This window comes from Ammodytes marinus (genome assembly GCF_949987685.1).
Source record: "Ammodytes marinus genome assembly, chromosome: 7".
Classification (NCBI taxonomy): domain Eukaryota; kingdom Metazoa; phylum Chordata; class Actinopteri; order Uranoscopiformes; family Ammodytidae; genus Ammodytes; species Ammodytes marinus.
Genome location: NC_137211.1, coordinates 1,307,904 through 1,320,403, shown reverse-complemented (window position 1 = coordinate 1,320,403; position 12,500 = coordinate 1,307,904). Strand labels below are relative to the sequence as shown.

The following is a 12,500-nucleotide window of genomic DNA, read 5'->3' as shown; positions in this document are numbered from 1 at the left end:
CTGCCAGGGATGAGAAGTACATTCTTTGTATATTTTGGTTTGTTTTGTTCCGCTGGTATTTATTTTATTTTATTTTATTTTATTTTTGTTGAATGAATAATTTCGGCCGTGGCATTTACCAGGTTTTTTCTTTTTCTGTGATCTTATGCTGCGTTCAAGAACAACTCGAAAAAAGTGGAAAAATCGAAAACAGTTGTAATTCTGACATCCGACCTCACACACACACACACACACACATACACACACACGTAGCTAGATAGAGAGACACACACACACAGGTAGCTAGAGAAACACACAGAGAAATACACACACGGACAGACAGACAGACACATACTCACACGCACAGGTAGCTCGAAATTCACACACACTGGTAGTTAGAGAGAGAGACACAGACACACAGGGATTATGCTCCGAGTTCACGAGTTCCCAACTTCACACAACGTTACAGTCTAATTTTCCTAAAATAAATACCACTTTCCGAATTATCTGGAACACTTTGAGATCGAAAAAATCGGAAATTACGATTGGGAAATCCTACACTTTGAGTTGTTTTGAATGCACCATGAATGCTGGACTGGTGTGGGACATGCAGAGGCTTAATTGGTCATATTTATAGATTCCATTTGTATTGAGGCTTCAGATTATTATTATTATTATTAGGCGAGATGTTTAATTCTGTGGTTTTGTTTCCAGCGAGCTCTTAATTGAATTTTAAACTGTACAGTATTTTTGTATCTGTAAGAAATTGTATAATTATTCTGGGGGAGTTTTTTTTTGGGGGCGATTTCTTTTTCTTTTGGTCTTCCCGCTCAAATATCAGATGAAAATATTTTATTGTACTTTCAATCTTTTGATATGAATAAAAAGGATGATTATCACCAAGCGAAAAGAGTCACTTTTTTTTTTTTTTTTACACTTTAGATTATTTTTTGGCATTTTTCAGTTTATTAGACGGACATATTTGGAGAGAACTTCATTTTCTGTAACAGTGCTTGTCAAAAATCAGTGAATATCTCCTCATGATCCGCTACCTGTCTATACTGTGTGTGAAAATATAGATATGCATTAGCTACGTCATACATTTTCTTCTTTCTTAGAACTACTACATAGATACTACTAGTAACTCGAAGTAGTTACTTTAGAAAAAATAAGAAAAAAAAGATGGGTAACCAGGATGATTATCACCAAGCGAAACGATTATCACCTATGTAGTAGGCAATATTTTTTTATTGCCTACTACATAGGTTTTTTTTTGTAAATTGTAGTAGAAATTAAAAAAAGGAAAAAAAACTTTGAGTAGGCCAAGTTACTAAAAAAAAAAGGATAGTTTAAAAAATATTTTCTTTAGCGCACAATGTCCGGACAGGTAACAGATCATGAGGTATTCACTGATATAGACAACAAGCGTTCTCCAGAATCACTGACTCCACCTTTAAACTTGATTTTAAAGTAAAGCTTCTGTGTATTACTAGTTCTGTATGACACAAATGAGAGAAATCCAGTGAGTTGAGATGGCACCTTTTATTAAACTCACTTCAACTGGTTCTGAATCAACAGACAATAGAAAACACACCCTGCGTTCCAATCCCCATACTTCCATACTATTTAGTATGCCAGAAAAAGATTTAGGATGTCCCAATACATGCACGTCAATTGCAGTATGCTGAACATACTTAAATGCCCCCACTAACTCCAATAGCATTTTGGAGTATTCGTCTTTATTCTTGACATTTCTCGACATATAAAAGAAAAGATCTTCCTTGTCTGATTTTTTTTTCTCTCCTGTCTGTGGCCCTAAAACTCTTCTGTACTTTAGTATGTAGTGTAGTAAAAAGACTAAAACTCTTCTGTACTTCAGTATGTAGTGTAGTAAAAAGAAAGAGTATGTGATTTGGAACGCAGGGAACATGAACAGGTGAAAACATGGCTGCCGTCCGCCTGCCTTTTAACAACGACCAAAAATATAAAAAACTTGTCGATAATGTAACACAATTCAGAGCACAAAACCTAATAAAAATGTAGCAACTTATGACATTTTCGGTCAGTTATTACATTTTGAATGCTGATGTAACATTATATTAAATTTTTTTTTTTTTTTGGGCATTAAAACTTTATAAAATACATTTTTTGAAGCTACTTTAGGCCTACTCAAAGAAAACAAGAAAACGTTTCTTATAGGTGTTGGTGAGCAAAAAGTGTTTTACTATTTGGGCTAATTTTTTTGTTACATTGTGGAGCAGTTATTACATTTTGGGGTCGTTGTTTCATTTTGGGCAAGCCTTCATTTAAAGCTTTACAAAAACACACATGAGAACATCATAAAATACTCCACAGAAAAATCATCATTCTGAAAATTTGACAAAAAAACGTGAACACAAACTCTTGATAATTGATCAACGACTTAAAAAAGGTGCTCTGAGGAACTTTCAGTGTGTGTTAATTCTAGCGCCCCCCTTTGGTTCAAAAGCGGTAGTGTTTTTACCACGCCAGCTGTTGTTCCTGGGTGAGCGTATACCCATGACAAAGGCATTAAGAAAAACTATATAAAAATAGCATTCTCGGCACTGATGGTCTCGTTTGCTGTTACATGTAATTTATGATCATCAAAAGAAAAAAATAGACCGTTTCAGAAATATTTCAAAGTTCCTCGTAGCACCTTTAACTAACTAATAAAGACAGTCAGATTGGTTGGAGAGCTAGTGACATACTTTTGATTTTATCGCGTCAAAACATTAAATAAGGCGATCGGCTGTGGCATAAATTATTATTCAAAAAAATCATACACGGAAAATTTCAGACACATTTTGTATCTTCACTGTTGGACTGCTTTGTTATAATAATATAATATAATATAATTTATCATTCTTTTACTATTTTATATCATTTTTAAAAAGGCACTGCATAGTTTTACACACTTAGAATTTTAGAGGCAAGAGTGTGAATATTAAAGTGGCCAATAGAATTATTTCTTAAGATTCTAGCTTTTAGAATCTGTGTGTGTGTTCTAGAATTCCTCTCGAGTTCTATAGAACCCTTCCTCCCCCTTCACCAACGTTCCACACAGTCCTAGGCTGGGTTGTAAAAGCCCCACTAACGTCCTCCCCCTCCTACATACTCAACATGTATATACACTACATACTGTCTACTTAACCATCCATTGTGTATGCGAGGTTCGTCGGACCGTTTACACTGAAGTATACAGAAGTAATAAAGAATAAAAGAAATAAAAACATTCCATGCGGTTTGAAAAAGACGCAATGCATTGTGGGGCGGTTCAGTAGGAAAAGTATCCTATCGATCCATACACAAAATCTTCCCGGAAGTAAGTACTCATCCGGGCATTTCTCGCCTACACAAACTCGCATACACAACCGTTACATACTCAAATTGACGTCAAAATTAGTATGAGTAGGACGCTAGTATGGCTTTTAGTATGAGTAGGACGTTAGTAGGACTTTAAGTATGAGTAGGACGTTAGTAGGGGTTTTAGTATGAGTAGGACGTTAGTAGGGCTTTCCGAACACAGCCCTAGTCCTTATTATTATTGTTGGTTCTCCGTTGTTAGAATTAGAACCCTTCTCGGAGAGTTCTAGAAGGTTCCGTCCTCAGGGTTCTAGAACATGGTGGACTTGATGTCGTGGCTGAACAGGGTTCCAAAGTTCAGGTCTCGGCACATGAGATCCTCCTCGACGTTCTCCAGCGCCCACTTGTGTTCCACGATCTCTAGGGCCTCCCACTCACTCTGAGACACACAGACAGGCAGGCAGACAGACAGACAGACAGACAGACAGACAGACAGACAGACAGACAGACAGACAGACAGACAGACAGACAGACAGACAGACAGACAGACAGACAGACAGGCAGGCAGGCAGGCAGGCAGACAGACAGGCAGGCAGGCAGGCAGACAGGCAGACAGGCAGGCAGGCAGGCAGGCAGACAGACAGGCAGGCAGGCAGACAGACAGACAGACAGACAGACAGACAGACAGGCAGGCAGGCAGGCAGACAGACAGACAGACAGACAGGCAGGCAGGCAGACAGGCAGGGAGACAGGCAGACACATTTTAAGTTTAGAATCATTTTCATTGTCATTTTAATTTTTTTCTCAATAGCTTCCATATCATATGACCAAGTTTCTCCAGATTAATCAAGAAAAAATATATAACAAACGAAGACACACAGGACACAACTCTTTATCAGATGTAAAAAGTTCAAGCTCTACATTATCCCTAACGTATCGTAAGCTACTTTCTCTAAAGTGTGTTCTATATTGGTCTACCTAGTCATTGCTGAGATTACTCTGTACTCTCTTTGCAAAATGTAATTAAAAAAGGTAAAAAAAAAAATGTAAATGTAAAAAACGGTAAAAAAGATTTAACCTTTAATATATGTCCCAACTACCGACAAAAAAACTTTGTCTCGTGTGATACTTTCTGTACTCTCTTTGCAAAATATTATAACAAATAAAAAAAAATTGTAAAAAAAAAAAAAAAACAGTAAACAAAAGGAAAAACGGTAAAACACGGTAAACAAAAAAAAAGATTTAACCTTTAATATATGTCCCAACTACCGACAAAAAAACTTGGTCACATGATCTCTTTGCAAAATATAATAAATAAAAAAAAAAACTGTAAAAAAGGAAACAATGGTAAAGAATTTTAATTAAAAATGTATGTCCTATCTCCCATCTCACCTTGAAAGCCTTGTTGGGGTCGGGGGGCATCGCCATGGCAGCGCCCGTCATCTGGTCCTGCATGATGCGAGACTGGTCCGCAGCTACAGGGCAACACAAACTCTCATCAGTGAAATCAAACACAACTTTCAACTTCTTGATGTTGAGTTGAATCTTTTTTTTTTTTAAAGATTTTTTTTGCATTTTCAAGCTTTATTAGACAGTACAGAGTTGAAATGGGGAGACAGAGAGACAGAGAGAGAGACAGAGAGAGAGCGACAGAGAGAGAGAGAGACAGAGAGAGAGAGAGAGAGAGAGAGAGAGAGAGAGAGAGAGGGGGGATGACCTGCAGTAAAGGTCCACGGGTCGGATTTGAACCCGCGACCACTGCAACGAAGGCTGGAGCCAATATGGTACGCGCTCTATCCACTACGCCACCAGAGCGCCCCTTAGATTTGAATTTTGAATTGAGAATGTGTTTATTTGAAACAATAAAACATTTATTATTAATATCATGAAACGTGGACAGAAATTATAAAGTTATATTCACAAATGATCAAATTAAACTGTCAACAATAGTTGGGTTACAAGTTCGAAAAGGGTCTGAGATTTGATTATAATCTATGCTTCCTTTTGTTTGTTTTTTAAGATTATTTTTGGGGCATTTTCCATGCTTGTATTGACAGTTTGTAGAGACAGAGATGAAATGTGTCAGAGAGGGGAATGACATGCAGAGAACGACCCGGGCTGGATCCTAACCCGGGTCTGCTGTGAAGAGGATAAAAGCAAAAAAAAATACCAAAATAAAAAAATCTAAAAAAAAAAAATTAAAAAAAAAATAAAATAAGTGATAATCTAATACCAAAAATAAAATAAAATAAAATAAAATAAAATAAAATAAAATAAAATAAAATAAAATAAAATAAAATAAAATAAAATAAAATAAAATAAAATAAAATAAAATAAAATAAAATAAAATAAAATAAAATAAAATAAAATAAAATAAAATAAAATAAAATAAAATAAAATAAAATAAAATAAAGAGTGATAGGGGCCACTCACACTAGGGCCGCGGCCCCGTGCCAAAGCTTATTAGCATACTAAAGTCTAGAACGTTTGGCCTAGTGTGACCACGCCAACCATATTCCAGCACGGAACAGCCCCTTGGCCACGGCCACCTGGGAGAGGTGTGCCGTGGCCAAAGTACAGATGCTAATGAGATGACACGCGCACAAGCAAGCGCACAGGCGGCGTTCCTGACGTGAATTTATTAAGGATGCATTGTCCGTTAACGTCCGCTGCCTTACTAGTCGGCACCAGAATTGCCCAACACTTGGACTTGTAGCTATAATGTGTGAGAATTAACGTGTGTGTAAGCCTAGGTGTGGGCTAATAAAAGAGGGAGAGAGCTAAACAGGTCGGCTCAGAAAGCACAGCAAAAAGGTTTTCGTGTTTACTCACGTTCGTCAGATGATTTTTTTTCTTTTTCCTCCCGTCAGCTGTCATAACTGCATTTACGCATGGCGGTGGAGACGCACCCAAAACAACACACCGCGGCCCGGTGATAAGGAAACAGTATAGCCTACACTAAGGTTTAACAAGAAACTTTATAAAGACACTTAAAAAAACGATCTCTGCCCATACAAAAAGTTCTGACTTGGATTTGATGGAGCGATCGATGTGTACAAAACATTCCGGATACATATGGTCTGATGACGGGCCGTTATATTAATAATAAACAGCGTGCTGCACAAATATGAGACTGTCCACCGCGACCTATTAGGCCTACGTCAAGGCTACATTTAAAAAAAAAACAATAGCTTAAGGATTCTCGTTGCTCTAATGTGGAAGTGGAATATTTGATGCAAATTTGGCCGGATGAAAATATTCACAAACAGTCGTATAGCCTACAAGTAGACTAAGCTCCAAATCCTAAACGCGCACGGTGACGTAGGCAAGGTGCAAGTGTGCCCAGGCCACGAGCAGTGTGAGCACGGGCCTGCGGGGGGAGTGGGGAGGGGGGGGGAATCGTGCTGAATCGTGCTGAGCACGGAACAGGCAAACGGCACTAGTGTGAGTGCGCCCATAGTGTAGTAGTTGTGACTGACCGTTGTCCTGTCCCAGGATCAGGCTGTACATGCTCCTCAGTCCAAACACGTTGAGGAAATACCAGGAAGCTGAACTCACCCTGAAACAAAATACACAGCCAGCGTTACAACAACTAATACACAATAAAGAGATTAAATCAAAGTCAATGTATTGTCAATTGCAAAATATGTGCCACACACACACACACACACACACACACACACACACACACACACACACACACACACACACACACACACACACACACACACACACACACACACACACACACACACACACACACACACACAATATTATTATTATAATTCATGATCTGCTGGTGTTGGATGCCTCATCATTTGTTACGTGTTGTTATATTTAGTTAAAGGTGGAGTCAGTGATTCTGGAGAACGCTTGCTGTCAGAAAAAACCTATGTAGAAGGTAATACATAAACTTACTATAAAAAATGAAAACCCTATCTAGTAGTTACTAAAAAAATAAAATAAATAAAAACCCTATCTAGTAGTTACTAAAAAATTAAAAAATTAAAATAAATAAAAAACCCTATCTAGTAGTTACTATAAAAATAAAAAACCTTATCTAGTAGTTACTATAAAAAACCTATCTAGTAGTTACTAAAAAATAAAAATAAAAACCTATCTAGTAGTTACTAAGAAAAAAAGAAATAAAAAACCTATCTAGTAGTTACTAAAAAATAAAAAACCTATCTAGTAGTTACTATAAAAAACCTATCTAGTAGTTACTAAAAAATAAAAATAAAAACATATCTAGTAGTTACTATAAAAAATAAAAAACCTATCTAGTAGTTACTATAAAAAATAAAAAACCTATCTAGTAGTTACTATAAAAAACCTATCTAGTAGTTACTAAGAAAAAAATAAATAAAAAACCTATCTAGTAGTTACTAAAAAATAAAAAACCTATCTAGTAGTTACTATAAAAAACCTATCTAGTAGTTACTAAAAAATAAAAATAAAAACATATCTAGTAGTTACTATAAAAAATAAAAAACCTATCTAGTAGTTACTATAAAAAATAAAAAACCTATCTAGTAGTTACTATAAAAAACATATCTAGTAGTTACTAAGAAATAAAAATAAAAACCTATCTAGTAGTTACTAAGAAAAAAAGAAATAAAAAACCTATCTAGTAGTTACTATAAAAAATAAAAAACCTTATCTAGTAGTTACTATAAAAAATAGAAAACCTTATCTAGTAGTTACTATAAAAAATTTAAAAAGCTATCTAGTAGTTACTAAAAAAAATGAAAACCCTATCTAGTAGTTACTAAAAAAATAAAATAAATAAAAACCCTATCTAGTAGTTACTAAAAAATTAAAATAAATAAAAAACCCTATCTAGTAGTTACTATAAAAATAAAAAACCTTATCTAGTAGTTACTATAAAAAACCTATCTAGTAGTTACTAAAAAATAAAAATAAAAACATATCTAGTAGTTACTATAAAAAATAAAAAACCTATCTAGTAGTTACTATAAAAAATAAAAAACCTATCTAGTAGTTACTAAGAAATAAAAATAAAAACCTATCTAGTAGTTACTAAGAAATAAAAATAAAAACATATCTAGTAGTTACTAGAAAAAATAAAAAACATATCTAGTAGTTACTAGAAAAAATAGAAAACCTTATCTAGTAGTTACTATAAAAAACCTATCTAGTAGTTACTAAAGAATAAAAAACCTATGTACTACTAAAACAACATCTATTAAAGCGTTTGCACAGTGTCTCACCATGAGGCGTCCAGAGACAGCAGGTCGATGCCTCTCTGTAACATCGGCTTGAACCTCAGAGTCAGAGGGAACGGAACCTTGGCTGGAAAACAACAACAAGTTTTAAAGACCTACTTCACCGGTGGAAATATGAAGGTGTATTGAACTCTGAGATCCTATGTAGTATAAATGTGCAAACATTTTAGAAATCGGTTCATCCTAGCCTGAGAAAAGGCAGAAAGAATGTTTTATAGTCTCACTGTCTAACTCTACATTTTACTAATGTGACATCACTTCAGTAAAAATTTAGGGTTTAGGATTAACAGGACAGCTGGGCCAAGGGAAGACTGAGGAAAGAATAACCTCATTAATTATATAAAAAGTGTGATTCTATAATGAAAGAATGCCGGTTCTGTATGGGTGAAGTATTCCTTTAAGTAAAGTTACTTTATTAGTCAATGGCTACATTGAAATTAGTCTTTTCTCATCTCCCCTCTCAAGTTCCCACACTCCAGAGGGGGTCAGAGCGCAGGGTCAGCCATAGTACAGCGCCCCTGGAGCAGTTTGGGGTTAAGTGTCTTGCTCAAGGACACAATGGTAGAGATGGTGGTGCACCGTAGATGTATTAGCAGCCACCACTAGTTTTGGTGCCGGGGATCGAACCAGCTTTTATTTTTTTGTTAAACATTTGACATAGAATCATTTTTGTATTCCTTTTTTCAGTGTGTGTTAAATAAAATAAAATAAATGTATTAAGTATTTAAATTGAAATGAAAAAACAAGCGACTCACTAATTAAAACATAGTTATTATGACTACATTTTATTTCTAACAAAGTCTGTTATGAAAAATGCTAATGAAATCCACACACTTCCTTTAAAAAGGTGCAGTGTGTAATATGACATCATCAAGAAAGTTCTACAAAGTTCTAGAATGCAACGCTCCCTGGGTAACCCCAACCCTTTAGAATAATAACAGAAGCTACAGTGGCCTTCAAGGACAAGAACAATTCTACATTTTAAACAAGGCACCTGATGACATTCCAACTATGACACTTTCAAGATGGCGGCACTAGGCCTTGGTCCAAGATATGCAGAAATATGGACATACATGAGACCCTTTCTAAGGGGGAAAAACAGCTATTATGCACCAAATTAAATGTACTTATGGATATTATAATTACTTTCTACAAAATCTGCTAGGAAATAAAACCCAAAATTCTACACACTGCAGGTTTAAAAGAATAGATAAAGTAAAGTGACTCACTGATGACGAAGCCGGAGAAGGCCCAGTTGATCCATCCACCAATCACGATCATGGGCAGAACGTTGGTCAGGTTCCCTTTCATCATGTCAGTCAACATGCTGGTGTCTATGGCAACAGACAGACAGGGAGAGACAGGCAGGGAGGCAGAGAGACAGACAGACAGGCAGGCAGGAAGGCAGACAGGCAGACAGGCAGAGAGACAGACAGACAGGCAGGCAGGGAGAGAGACAGACAGGCAGGCAGGCAGGCAGGGAGACAGACAGGCAGGCAGAGAGACAGACAGGCAGGCAGGCAGGGAGAGACAGACAGGGAGGCAGGCAGAGAGACAGACAGGCAGGCAGGCAGGGAGGAAGGCAGACAGACAGGCAGGCAGAGAGACAGACAGACAGGGAGGCAGGCAGAGAGACAGACAGGCAGGCAGGCAGGGAGGAAGGCAGACAGACAGGCAGGCAGGCAGGGAGGAAGGCAGACAGACAGACAGGCAGGAAGGCAGAGAGACAGACAGGCAGGAAGGCAGGCAGACAGACAGGCAGGCAGAGAGACAGACAGGCAGGCAGGGAGGGAGGGAGGGAGGGAGGAAGGAAGGCAGGCAGACAGACAGACAGGCAGGCAGGCAGGCAGGCAGGCAGGCAGACAGACACACATAGACATACAGACAGACACAGATAGATAGACAGACAGACAGACAGACACACACACACATACACACACAAACAGACAGACAGACACACAAACAGAAAGAAAGAAACACACACACAAAAAAATACAAATAACGATTACGGTCTACAGCTCATTGAAAAAAAAAATCCACTATATTTCAAATTATTAGAATATAACAAAATGATTTATAATAAAGAAATGTCCACCGTCTGAAAAGTACGTTTGTTATTATCTAGATCAGGAGTGGACAACACTATCTATCTATCTATCTATCTATCTATCTATCTATCTATCTATCTATCTATCTATCTATCTATCTATCTATCTATCTATCTATCTATCTATCTATCTATCTATCTATCTATAAAGCAAGAAATGTCTGTCTGTCTGTGTGTCTGTGTGTCTGTCTGTCTGTGTGTCTGTCTGTCTGTGTGTCTGTCTGTCTGTCTGTCTGTCTGTCTGTCTGTCTGTCTGTCTGTCTGTCTGTCTGTCTGTCTGTCTGTGACTCGCATATCTCTCTCACTGTTAGTCAGATCGGCCTGAGCTTCCGGATATGGCTTGCGCACGGCATCCTTCATTGATTATGAAGTTTTGGACCAAATACGTAGAAGTTATCAAATTTAATATCATGCTGGCGGCGAATACATGGGCACACTGAAGGCCACAGTAACGACGGGCATGAAGTAGTCTCCGGCTAAACCCCGCCTCCCTCTGGTTTGATTGGCTGCTGCGACCAAAGCTTGAAATGAGTGACAAGCGGGACACACACAGCAGACCTGCTTCCTACGGGCACTGCACTAGTCATATAAACAATGCCTGTGTTCCGAATCGCATACTCTTTCTTTTTTCTATTCTACATACTACATCAGACGATAAAAAGAATCTAGTTAGGATGCAGTAGGCATACTTTTGGGACATACTTTTACTCTCTTATTTCATCATAACATGGCTCCTTGATCTTGCCTCTTGCTTTTATATCCGTCACATCCCCGTTTGTTTTCATATGGAGGCTCTGTCGATGTGACGTCACTTCACGTGCGCACTGGATTGTGGGTCAGAATCGCCCAAATAGGATGCAGTTTTCAACACTAACAATCTTGGCCGCATGAAGTAGGACATCCGGGTACTTCTAACCATCCTAAATCTGGCCACAAGAATCGGGACATCCTAAAAAAAATTGTCTTCCATACTAAATAGTAGAAAGTATGCGATTGGGAACGCAGGGCATGTGTAACCTCTAACCTGTCATTGGGTTCTTGGGGATGACCTTCCTCTTCACCACCTTGAAGAATCCCGTTTCTGTGTCGTTGAAGTAATGTTTCCTCATCGCAAAAGACTGGAAGAGGGAAAACATGTTTACACACCACACAGACAGACAGACAGACAGACAGACACAGACAGACAGACAGACAGACAGACAGACAGACACAACAGACAGAGAGACAGACAGACAGACACACAGCCAGACAGACAGACACAACAGACAGAGAGACACACACACAACAGACAGAGAGACAGACAAGACACCACACAGACAGACAGACAGACAGACAGACACACACACACACACACACACACACACACACACACACACACACACACAGACAGACAGACATACACACAGACAGACAGACATACAGACAGACACACACACACACACACACAACAGACAGAGAGACAGACAGACAGACACAGACACACAAGTTTGTGCGTCTATACTTGTGAGGACATTCATTGACATAGATTGCACATATAGTCCAGCAGATATGTGAATGCATTGTGCTTTTGATGATCCAAACATGAGCTTTGACACACTGTTAGAGCATGCCCTAATGTAAGGAAGATTTTTGGCTATAGGGCCATCGCCAACTTTTTACTATGGCACCAGTGACGGCCAGTTTAAAAATGACAAACACACACACACACACACACACACACACACAAGTTTGTACGTCTATACTTGTGTGGACATTCATTGCACATACAATCTTTCTAAGCAACATGGAGCTTCTGTGATCAGAGTGTGTGTTCTCACCTGTCGTGGGATGTACTTTCCATTCTC

At 38.0% G+C, this 12,500-nt stretch overlaps 1 protein-coding gene across 1 annotated transcript in view; it reads right to left on the bottom strand.

Moving 5' to 3' along the window:
- Window positions 1–1,512: 1,512 nt before the first annotated feature.
- LOC307253202 (ER membrane protein complex subunit 3-like) overlaps window positions 1,513–12,500 on the bottom strand; it is a 14,515-nt gene continuing 3,527 nt past the window's right edge. The window contains exons 3-9 of the mRNA XM_080031115.1: window positions 12,474–12,500; window positions 11,681–11,774; window positions 9,779–9,883; window positions 8,535–8,616; window positions 6,783–6,862; window positions 4,696–4,778; window positions 1,513–3,742 (exon numbers count right to left, since the gene is read on the bottom strand). The exon at window positions 12,474–12,500 is cut by the window's right edge and continues 31 nt beyond it. Coding sequence (XP_079887241.1) covers window positions 3,614–3,742; window positions 4,696–4,778; window positions 6,783–6,862; window positions 8,535–8,616; window positions 9,779–9,883; window positions 11,681–11,774; window positions 12,474–12,500 — 600 coding nt within the window. The 3' untranslated portion in view covers window positions 1,513–3,613. The remainder of the gene's footprint in view (window positions 3,743–4,695; window positions 4,779–6,782; window positions 6,863–8,534; window positions 8,617–9,778; window positions 9,884–11,680; window positions 11,775–12,473) is intronic.